At 43.7% G+C, this 12,448-nt stretch overlaps 1 protein-coding gene across 2 annotated transcripts in view; it reads right to left on the bottom strand.

Moving 5' to 3' along the window:
- LOC134944781 (dipeptidyl peptidase 4-like) overlaps positions 1-12,448 on the bottom strand; it is a 203,694-nt gene that overhangs the window by 83,188 nt on the left and 108,058 nt on the right. For both annotated transcript variants that reach the window (XM_063933634.1, XM_063933635.1), the window contains 2 exons: positions 10,749-10,869; positions 439-599 (listed from right to left, as the gene is read on the bottom strand). In XM_063933634.1, coding sequence (XP_063789704.1) covers positions 439-599; positions 10,749-10,869 — 282 coding nt within the window. The remainder of the gene's footprint in view (positions 1-438; positions 600-10,748; positions 10,870-12,448) is intronic.

Raw genomic sequence — 12,448 nt, 5'->3', positions numbered from 1 at the left:
GTACTGTGCATTTAAGTATTTTTACTATCTGGGCATAATATGTTGGTGACAGGGCAGGGCATAACTGTGGGGGTATAGTATTATGGTGACAAGTGCATTACTGTGGGGGCATAATATGGTGTCAGGGGCATTACTGTGTGGTGCATAATATGGTGTCAGGGGAATTACTGTTCTGATAGCATACATAATTCCAAACATCATCTATCGATGATCAACATTACTCCAAACCAAAATAGTTAAAGTCACCTTAGCTCCCAATACATGGCACTACTCTGTTTAAAAAACAACGTACGTAAATTCTATGTATGTTAATTGCCCGAACCCTATATTTACAGCATGTTAGTGAGGACAGAATTAAATGCCTCAATCTGCTCCATGGGAAACCTTTACTGTTGCATTAATGGGCAGAGTTTTACCACCTCCATGATGATAACATACCTTAGGGTATGGAATATGAATGGTCTGTGGATATTGTTGTGATTCTTCTCCATAAAATGTATATTCTATAACTGGTACGTCTGTGTCATTAAATTCAGCATAGGCCAAGAATTTTTCATTTGGTGATAACCATAAGGCATGATTAGAAGAAAACATTTCCTCTGCAAATATAAGGAAAGAATGCTGTTACTTTCTAATGTGCAGTATATCACCATATAATTGTACAGTCTATCATATTATATAATTAGTAGATGTTACTATAAAAGTGTATATAAAGTGACATAGTCAAAATTCTGTTGTCAACTGTTATTTTAATATATAGAGTAAAACAGATTATAATTTAACTGGGATTAATATACAGTAGTTCGTCTGCAGTTACTATTTTGGGAGGACTCTGTGGACATGAGACAGCAAGCAAGATTAGACATGGGTAAATACTCCTAAAGCAGCATGTTTAACTTTAAAGTTATAATGTCCACATGGTAAACATGCTGTAAATGACACATAATCGTATGGGATCCTGGCGCTGGCTTTCTCATGTCTGTACAATCACTGTCAACATACAGTAGTCCCAGAGTGCATCACATGGCGTCACTGTTGTCATCGTGACTGTAGGCATCCGGACTGCGCCCCATTTAACTTTGGAAATACTTAACCTTCAACGAGGGATCACCAAATCTGTGAACTTAGGGCAGAAAATGTCTCTAACAGCACTCAGACCTAAGTAAGGAATTGTGGGGTCAATTTAACAAGCCTTGGATGGAGATAAAGTACCAACCAACCAGCTCCCAACTGTCATTTTTCATAGTTAGGAGCTGATTGGTTGGTGTTTTATCTCCATCAACTTTAACTCCATCTAAGGCTTAGTAAATAGACCCCTGTATTTAGAAAATAAAACTACCTCTTACACAGGTGTGGTTCAATAGATCTACAGTAAGAAGATAGTCAATAGGTCGATCTCAAATGGTCGACATGCAAAATGTCAACATGGAAAAGGTAGGCAGTAGAAAAGGTCGACATGTACAAAAGGTCGAAAGAGTCAAAAGATCAACATGAAAATGGTCACAAAGGTTTTTTGTGTGTCATTTTGTATGTTTTACGATATCGGAACCAAATTTGTGGAAACGTGTAATCTTGTAATCTTGCAGGGTCTTTTTGGGCAATGTGCCTGGCTCCGCTACCACTGCACTCGGCAAAGGTTCCTATTCCCAATCATAGTTGATAAATCATGAATAAGTAGAATAAAAATAAAAAAGAACTTGTGACACCATATGCGCATCAACCATTGCCATATCGAACTCTTGAACCTGTCTACCTTAAGCACTGTCTACCCTTTTTGTATGCCAACCATTTGGGGTCGACCCACTGACTGTAGATCTACCCTCTTAAACAAAGACCAAGAAAATGCAAAAACACACACAATAAAACATTTTGTGAATGTTTTTAAGGACGTAGAGGTGCATGTGTTAATTGGAGATGGTCTGCTGCTCATGTTATTATTTAGAAAGTCTGTCACTACTACCAGTAGGATAGCTTTCGGCAGTCCCTGATGGGATGGGACATGGCCCAGGTTTGCCTTTCCTAGTACAGATTAGCCCAAGTTTCTCAAACCCTAGTGGTACCTCAGACAGATTTTTTGCGTAAGTCAATTAATGTAAGTAAACTTAAAATAACAGTGTGGTTTAGTAGTATTGCAAAAATAACCTAAACACAAATCAGAAGTGACGTTTCTGGAGCATTCAAAGATATAATACTGGTTTAGAGTACAGTTTCTCACACTGGGGCTGATTCAGAGTCGTACAAAGTGGCTGTAGTTGCATGCAGCCGCGGAATGCTGGAATACTGGATTACTAACGGTTGCTAATGCGGGAATTCTTAGGGCTAAGGCCAGGGTTCATGCGTCTGCTAACAGAAACCTGCGCCGCCCATTGATTTCTTGACAACAGCCACATTAGTATCTGCACTTGCACCAGCCCTGCGTTAGGCGCAGAGATATTTAGAGTTGGGAGTGGTGTGTCCCGGCTGATCTATGGACATTTTGCTACATACCTAACCCATGACAATCCCATGGCACTAAAACATGACAGGGCAGTTCCATACGCTTACATTGAAGCTTCCCATTTTCCACCCGAAATACACAAGTTCTTGGAAAGTTAAATCCAACTCCGGGGACAGATATGCAAAAATGTGTAAATTTCACATTTGTGCATGCTCAGTATGTAAAAAATAAGAATTTACTCACCGGTAATTCTATTTCTCGTAGTCCGTAGTGGATGCTGGGTACTCCATAAGGACCATGGGGTATAGACGGGCTCCGCAGGAGACTGGGCACTCTTAAAAGAAAGATTAGGTACTATATCTGGTGTGCACTGGCTCCTCCCTCTATGCCCCTCCTCCAGACCTCAGTTAGGGAAACTGTGCCCGGAAGAGCTGACATTACTAGGAAAGGATTTGGAATCCAGGGTAAGACTCATACCAGCCACACCAATCACACCGTACAACTCGTGATAACTATACCCAGTTAACAGTATGAACAATAACTGAGCCTCTCTCAACAGATGGTTCATACAATAACCCTTTAGTTAAGCAATAACTATATACATGTATTGCAGAGAGTCCGCACTTGGGACGGGCTCCCAGCATCCACTACGGACTACGAGAAATAGAATTACCGGTGAGTAAATTCTTATTTTCTCTGACGTCCTAGTGGATGCTGGGTACTCCGTAAGGACCATGGGGATTATACCAAAGCTCCCAAACGGGCGGGAGAGTGCGGATGACTCTGCAGCACCGAATGAGCAAACTCAAGGTCCTCCTCAGCCAGGGTATCAAACTTGTAGAATTTAGCAAAAGTGTTTGAACCCGACCAAGTAGCAGCTCGGCAAAGTTGTAAAGCCGAGACCCCTCGGGCAGCAGCCCAAGAAGAGCCCACCTTCCTCGTGGAATGGGCTTTTACTAATTTAGGATGCGGCAGTCCAGCCGCAGAATGTGCGAGCTGAATTGTGCTACAGATCCAGCGAGCAATAGTCTGCTTTGAAGCAGGAGCACCCAGCTTGTTGGGTGCATGCAGGATAAATAGCGAGTCAGTTTTTCTGACTCTAGCCGTCCTGGAAACATAAAGTTTCAGGGCCCGGACTACGTCCAGCAACTTGGAATCCTCCAAGTCCCTAGTAGCCGCAGGCACCACAATAGGTTGGTTCAAATGAAACGATGATACCACCTTAGGGAGAAATTGGGGACGAGTCCTCCATTCTGCCCTTTCCATATGGAAGATATGGGCTTTTACATGACAAAGCCGCCAATTCTGACACACGCCTAGTCCAAGCTAAGGCCAAAAGCATGACCACTTTCCACGTGAGATATTTTAGCTCCACGGTCTTAAGTGGCTCATACCAGTGGGATTTTAGGAATCCAACACACGTTAAGATCCCAAGGTGCCACTGGAGGCACAAAAGGGGCTGAATATGCAGCACCCCTGTAACAACGTCCGAACTTCAGGCAGTGAATCCAGTTCTTTTTGAGAGAAAAAGGGATAGGGCCGAAATCTTGGCCTTTATGGATCCTAATTTTAGGCCCATAGTCACTCCTGACTGTAGGAAGTGCAGGAATCGACCCCCCTGGAATTCCTCTATAGGGCCTTCCCGGCCACACACCAAGCAACCTATTTTCGCCATATACAGTGAAAAAGTCTTGCTGTCACGTCTTTCCTAGCCTTTATCAGCGTAGGAATAACTGCATCCGGAATGCCCTTTTCCGCTAGGATCCGGCGTTCAACCGCCATGCCGTCCAACGCAGCCGCGGTAAGTCTTGGATCAGACAGGGTCCCTGTTGCAATATGTCCTGACTGAGAGGCAGAGGCCATGGGTCCTCTGAGAGCATTTCTTGCAGTTCCGGGTACAGAGTCCTTCTTGGCCAATCCGGAGCAAAGAATATTGTTCACACGCCTCCGTTTATTACAATTCTCAGCCCTTGGGTCTGAGAGGAAGAGGAGGGAATATATAGACCGACTGGAACACCCACGGTGTTACTAGTGCGACCACAGCTATCGCCTGAGAGTCCCTTGACCCAGCGTAAAACCTTTTTTATCTTTTTATTGAGGTGGGACGCCATGTAGTCCACCTGAGGCAGTTTCCATCAATATGCAAAACTGCGTGAAGACTTCCTGATGAAGTCACCACCTTCCCGGGTGGAGGTTGTGTCCACTCCCGGAATGAACACTGCTGACAGTGCGCTTACTTGATTCTCCGCCCAGCGAAGAATTCTGGTGGCTTCTACCCTCGCCACCCTGCTCCTTGTGCCGCCCTGGCGGTTTACATGAGCCCCTGCGGTCTGACTGGATCAGAACCGGTTGCTCGCGAAGCAGGAACTCCGCTTGACTTAGGGCGTTGTATATGGCCCTTAGTTCCAGGATATTGATGTGAAGGCAAGTCGGTTGGCTTGACCACAAACCTTGGAATTTTCTTCCCTGTGTAACTGCCCCCCACCCTCGGAGGCTTGCATCCGTGGTCACCAGGACCCAGTCCTGAATGCCGAATCTGCAACCCTCGAGAAGGTGAGCACTCCGCAGCCACCACAGGAGAGACACCCTGGCCCTGGGGGATAGGGGGATTAACCGATGCATCTGAAGATGTGATCCGGACCACTTGTCCAGTAAGTTCCATTGTCCTTGCATGGAACCAGCCGAAGGGGATGGCCTCGTATGATGCCATCATCCTTCCCAGGACTCGAGTGCAGTGATGCACTGACACCTGTTTTGGTTTTCAATGGATTCCTGACCAGTGTCATGAGCTCCTGAGCTCTCTCTATCGGGAGATAAACCCTCTTCTGGTCTGTGTCTAGGATCATGCCTAGGCGAGGCAGATGAGCTGTAGGAACCAACTGCGACTTCGGAATATATAGAATCCAGTCGTGTTGCCGTTTCACTTCCAGAGAAGGTGATACGCTGTCCAGCAACTGCTCTCTTGATCTCGCTTTTATGAGGAGATCATCCAAGTATGTGATAATAGTGACACCTTGCTTCCGCAGGAGCACCATCATATCCGCCATTACCTTGGTGAAATTGGTAATGACAATCCCGTACCGCAATTCTGAGGTACGCCTGATGAGGTGGATAAATGGGGATACGAAGGTATGCATCCTTTATGTCCCGATTCATTTCAGGCTTGCAATGACCGCTCTTAGCGATTCTATCTTGAACCTGAACCTTTTCAGGTATATGTTCAGGGATTTTAATACAATATGGGTCTAACCGAACCGTCTGGTTTCGGGATTATAACATGGTCGAATAATAACACCCTCTTGTTGAAGGAGGGGACCCTTGACCACAACCTGTTGAAGATACAATTTACGAATTGCAGTTAACACTGGCTCCCTCTCTTGGGGGGAAGCCCGCCGGGTCCTCGGTGAGGGGGCATCTTCTCACAGTCCAGCCTGTATCCCTGCGATACAATTTCTATTGGCCAGGGATCTAACAGGGAGTGAACCCACTTGTGGCTGAACTTACGAAGTCGTGTCCCCACCGGGCCTAGCTCCGCCTGTGGAGCCCCAGCGACATGCGGTGGATTTTTGTAGAGGCCGGGGAGGACTTCTGTTCCTGGGGACTAGCTGTGTTGTACAGCTTCTTTCCTCTGCCCCCGGCTCTGACAAGAAAGGACGCACCTCAGACTTTCTTGTTTCTTTATTCGAAAAGCTGCATTTAATAATGTCGTGCTTTCCTAGGCTGTGCAGGAATATAAGGCAAAATATCAGAATTACCAGCTATAGCTGTGGAGACCAGCCTCGAGAACCTTTCTCCACACAATCCTCAGCCTTCCATATGCCTCTTAAGTCGGCATCATCTGTCCAATGTATATTCTACAGGACACGTCAAGCAGAAATCAACATAGCTTTTGTCTCTAGGACCCAGTATACTCATGTCCCTTTGGGCATGCTTTATAATTATATATCTATCACTTAAGACAGCATCTTAAAATATTTATATGCATACTAGGGTCTCAATCTCTGCTGATAAGGTACCTGTCCACGCTGCCACAGCGCTATAAACCCATGCCGACACAATCGCCGGTCTGGGTAGTTTACTAGAATGTGCACACTATCTGCAGGATCCCTGAGAATAGCTAGTGCACTGCAAACAGGACACCCAAGGGGAAGATTCTCAACACATCCTGGCCCTAGTGGGGAAAGGATACAGCCTGAGAATTCTCTTGTGGGAAGCTGCCGTCTCTTGTCTGGAGATTCCCGCTCTTTTTCCTCATGAGAGGAGGGAAATTTACCTCAGCATTCTTCCCCTTAACATGTGTACTCTCGTGTCAGGGACAGATGAGTCATCAGTGATATGCAAATCATCTTTTATTCCAATAATCATATATTGAATATCTTTTAGCCCTCTTGGCTGTAACTTTGCATTATCGTAGTCGACAGTGGAGTTAAACTCCGTGTCGATACTTTGTTATTTTGGATAGTGAACATAGAGAGACTCTAAAGGACTCTGTGACATAGGGACAGACCAGGGTAAATTTCCTTTCTGTTCCCTAACCTTTTGTGCAATAATTTTACCTCAGCACTTACACATATCCAAACAGGTGTCGGCGTTGTTGACGGAGACACCCTCCCACACACATATCCGCTCTATCACCTCCTTAGAGGAGCCTTTTACCTCAGACATGTCAACACACGCGTACCGACACACCACACACACAGGGGATGCTCTATTTGAAGACAGTTCCCCCACCAGGCCCTTTGGAGAGACAGAGAGAGAGTATGTCAGCACACACCACAGCGCTATATAATACAGGGATGTACACTATACTGAGTGATTTTTCCCCTATAGCAGCTTATATACACAGTTTTGCGCCTAAATTTATGTGCCCCCCTCTCTTTTTTACCCTTTGTGTACCAGGATACTGCAGGGGAGAGCCTGGGGAGCTTCCTTCCAGCTGAGCTGTGAAGAGAAAATGGCGCCGGTGTGCTGAGGAAGAAGGCCCGGCCCCCTCAGCGGCGGGCTTCTGTCCTTTTATGTACTTTAATGGCGGGGGTTAATGCACATATACAGTTTATCAGACTGTATTATGTGCTTTTCGCCAAGTAAGATAATCTAATTGCTGCCCAGGGCGCCCCCCCCAGCGCCCTGCACCCATCAGTGACCGGAGTGTGTGGTGTGCTAAGGGAGCAATGGCGCACAGCTGCAGTGCTGTGCGCTACCTTAATGAAGACCGGAGTCTTCAGCCGCCGATTTTCAACTTCTCTTCGTTCTTCTGGCTCTGCAAGGGGGACGGAGGCGCGGCTCCGGGACCGGACGACCGAGGACTGGGCCTGTGTTCGATCCCTCTGAAGCTAATGGTGTCCAGTAGCCTTAGAAGCCCAAGCTAGCTGCAAGCAGGTAGTTTCGCTTCTCTCCCCTCAGTCCCACGTAGCAGTGAGTCTGTTGCCAGCAGATCTCACTGAAAATAAAAAACCTAACAAATACTTTCTTTTCTAGGAAGCTCAGGAGAGCCCCTAGGGTGCATCCAGCTCTGGCCGGGCACAGATACTAACTGAGGTCTGGAGGAGGGGCATAGAGGGAGGAGCCAGTGCACACCAGATATAGTACCTAATCTTTCTTTTAAGAGTGCCCAGTCTCCTGCGGAGCCCGTCTATACCCCATGGTCCTTACGGAGTACCCAGCATCCACTAGGACGTCAGAGAAACATAATATTTTTGTCCATAGCCAGAGATCTATCTGACTTGGAATTAGCCCCATTGCATGGTACTTGGAATAAGCATTTTTTTGTGGGTTTATAGAAGTGGAGCTGCCCATGGCAACCAATCATATTCTTCTTATCATTTCTCTAGCACCTTCTATAAGACAATAACTAGAATCTGATTGGTTGCTATGTGCAACATCTCCACGTCTATAAACCCACACTATAGTAAATATACCCGTTAAGATCTGTTTCAGATTTGGGAGCAAAGCAACAGAAAGGAGCAAATTTGCAACTTAGAAAAAACATGCTGCACTACTGGTGAAGCAGATTTAAAAATTGCAGAAATATTTAGAGTTGGGAGTGGTGTGTCTGGGCTGAACTCTAAACTAAATTGTCAAAATAAAGTGGTCCTGCATTTGTGGGCTGCATGAAAAAGCATCCGACATTTACCCTGCATGACAAAATAAATATTGTATTTGCACACATCACATTGCAACATGGATTGTCCAGATGCAAAGTTACTTCTTTTCTTTGCTTTGATTGCAACTGAATCAGCCCCTTAACAAAGTACTCAGTATGCAGTACATTAGGTTGACATATAGTAAGGGCAATTTTAAATGTTTACAGTTACAGTACAAAGGGGCAGATTTATTATGCTCGGTGAAGTGATAAAGTGGAAGGTGATAAGGGCCAGCCAATCAGATCCTACCTACCATGGCACAGACTGGGTTTGAAAAATGACAGTTAGGAGCTGACTGGCAGGTCCTTTATCATCTTCCAATTTACCACTTCACCGAGCTTAATAAATCTGCCCCAGAGTACTGTACATGATCACCAGAGGTTAAGACACTTTGGTCGAAGTGAATTTCATTGCAATATAATCCCCACAATGCCATGTTTGTGAAAACTTTTGATATTGAAATACTATTTATAACATTTTTGTCTTATAATATAGTTCAGAGTATAAAAACAAATAGTAAAAATTGCATTTATTATACCGGAACAGAATTGTACTGTGCACATGATCATTACTGATTAAAAGAGAAATCATCAGGTCCACAAGTCTTTCAATAGTGAATATCACTACACATAAGGAACTGTTGACAACTATGCATGACATGGGTAATTGGCGAGACACGAGTAATCTGAGAATAAACTGTAAACTGCTTTGACTAGCTACAGACAATACTTAAATATTACGTGAGGATAAAAAAAATCAAAGTAAATTAAGATCAAGTTACAGTATCAAACATTCTGGGTGTGTCCATCCAAAATGAGGCAAAAGAAAACTCCACTTAGGTACAGTAATTGCCATTTATTTCAATATGATAGAGAAAGAAAAACTCTCTAGAATAAATATAAATCATAAATGCCCAATATCTGCCACAATTTCTTTATAGTCTTGTCCATTCTCTATTCCCATTCCACTCAGGGGAGCCAGAGAGGTGGGTGAGGCAGGGACAAAGTACTCAGGTCAGTCTCCAGTTCCAGGCACCTGCCAGGGAGGTGCAGCCATGTTCCCAGAATGAGTCTCGGTTAGTTTTTCCTCAAAATTGCCCCATTTAATACCCAACAATATAAACACTGAAAAGCGGAGCTGCTGGTGGCTTGGGAAGTCCAGCGTGTTGAAATAAGAAAAGTGAGTACCCTCCACTTTTTGTCCAATTGGCTACTGCTACTGTATTCATCATAGGCTTCATTCCTCTAGGGATGGGGAGCTGAATGTGATGAACAGTTTTGGGTACAACCTGTTAACAAAGGCTGTGAGTACTAGGGTAATATTAATGTAAATTGTGCCCACTTATAAAATAATTCTTCTTTGAAAGTGTCTGTATAGTATAAATAAAACAGTACCCCATTAAATAAAAGTATTAAAAAAGAGGCCCTTAAAAAAAATTGTTATAAAAATATTGCCCCTTATAATAAAATATCAATAATAGATCTCCAGCAATGCAACTACCTGTATTATTATTATTTTATTATATTTTTTTATATATATAAAGGTTAACATAGGGTGAGATGAGACACACCCAATCAGAAGCTCAGAAGGCAGATGCTGAATAGCATTGACATACTGGACAAGGGAGGGGGGGGAAGGGGGGGCGGGGCTCAGTTCTTCAGGTAGGAGCACCTCTATTGTTTGGCGATGTTTTATGGCATGTTAGCGGTGACTTGTGAACTTGGCACATGGAACATCCAGCAATTTGTATTCAGAACAATGAAAAAAGATTAGGACGGCAAATACCCATATTTCTGGCTATTTATAATAGATTCTGCCTCCACCACATAAACGATTTGCAACTCGCCAGAAAATCACAGTTTTGACAAATTTGTGACCTTTCCGTTCCGCCCTTGGAATATACAGTACATTGTAATTTATCCCCATCACTTTGTAGCTGGAGAGCTATTTTCATTAAAATGGTTAAGTTGGTGAAAGTGGATTTTATGATTCTTTTCAGTGATATAGCTGCAATAGCAATTATAACTTTTACTGAAACATCATAGTCATTATCATAATTATATGTTAGATGCTTGTAACTCCTGATTTCTAAGCTTAGGATAGTCTTCTATTTATATTCACCCATACGTTGTGCTCACAGTAGATATACATCTTTGTTACACAGTTACCTTCATACACCCAGTCCGGTATTCCATTATAGATTTTATTTTCCTCTCCATTTAAGGTAATTCTGACACTTTCCTCTTCTGGCGCGTTTTTTATATAAATGTTGTTTTCCCAAACATATACCTAGAATTGTAAAACAAATATAAGCAGACTGCAAGACTAGAAGAATTGGTGCGTAAATCCTAAATTGACCACTGTGATAATAGTGAAACACTTCAAATATAAAAAAAAATTATATTCATAAAAAAGACATATCACAATAATATTTAAATTACAATTCATAAAACACTCTGCAGCAAATATTGCTCTATAGCTCCACCAAATACCCTGAACCACATAAATGGCTAATATTTTTTTATTTTCCAAAAACAGCTCAGAAATTGTTGGGATTTTTAATGATTGAACATCTACTTAAAACTTATCCAATATGATTTTATTTAAAACAATAACTTTTTTTTAAAAACCACTGAGGTTGGAGAGTGCATCGCTGCTGTGTAGTTGGAACAGCAGCGATGCTCATATATGTTAATGCAGCAGGAGGCGTCTGGTATATGTAAAAGCCCCCTGCGTGCATGTGTAACTGTAATCCAGTGCGGTGTCCAAGGATGCAGCATCGGATCAGCTGCGACGCCATAGGTCAGCCACACCATCACTGAAGCCAGGATATTATAGTCAGAAGACAGAGACCCTGGCCTTGGCACCTTACGAAAAGGAGGCAACACATCTGTGTTTTGTGAAACATAGCACTTTGCTTCACCTCCTCACCCCCAAAGGCTGCAGACTGTTACTCTACTCTCGTTTGCAGCCATACTATGTCCAACGATGAAGTACCCTACTGCGCATACACAAAGTACCAAACATCAGTACATTGCAGTTTTGACTTTAATGCAACCAGACCTGAAGCATTTTCTATGGTATACTGAACGTTAGTTTTAAAGCAACATTAGAAATCCATTGATGTTGCATCCATCAATAGCTGGTTTCTACAAATGCACAACCATAGGATAAGCACAGCCATCGATGTGCCCGCCATTTATGGTAAAAACCCATTTGCCATTGGTCATAGGCCATCGATGGCTGTAAAACAATCAATGGAAGTTGACGTTAAAAACGTAAAAAATAGATTGTTATTACTGATGCATACTCAGGATGAGTGGAGGACAGCACACTGCCTGGCAGCATGTCCCTGGCGGCTGCTCTACTCTGAAGTAGCTGGGTATATTACAAAAGGACAGTTAATCCTCTGTGTAGCCCCTGGGAATATGTCTGAGGGCAGAGGTACTCTGTGATGCATGGCAGCCAGCAGTGATCGGCAGCCACTGGGAGGGGTATCAAAGGATGTAGAGGCCAGGAGGTGGTCAGGTGAGAATGCCCAGCTTGGTGTGATCACATCTAAAGCGACTATGCCTGGCAAGGCATAGTTTCCTGGGCCCCTTTGTGGGGCCTGGGGAACTTAAGACAGGGGGCCTGGGGGAAGGGAGGAGGTGTATATTAGATTGTGCATACTGTAACTCCCAACATGACCCGTTCCAGGAGGGTCAAAATGCTCTGTACCTGGACCTTCCTCTTAATATATGATTGGTGAACTATTTAATTAATAAGAAAGTTATTTCAACAGAGGTGATTGCAATCATATTTTCAGAGAGAAGTCTAGTTACAGAACATGGAATGGGTCATGTTGGGATGTATGGATTGTGTATAT

This window comes from Pseudophryne corroboree, chromosome 7 (genome assembly GCF_028390025.1).
Source record: "Pseudophryne corroboree isolate aPseCor3 chromosome 7, aPseCor3.hap2, whole genome shotgun sequence".
NCBI lineage: Eukaryota > Metazoa > Chordata > Amphibia > Anura > Myobatrachidae > Pseudophryne > Pseudophryne corroboree.
Note: the sequence above shows the minus strand (reverse complement) of the source record. Positions and strands in the feature narration are given on the sequence as shown.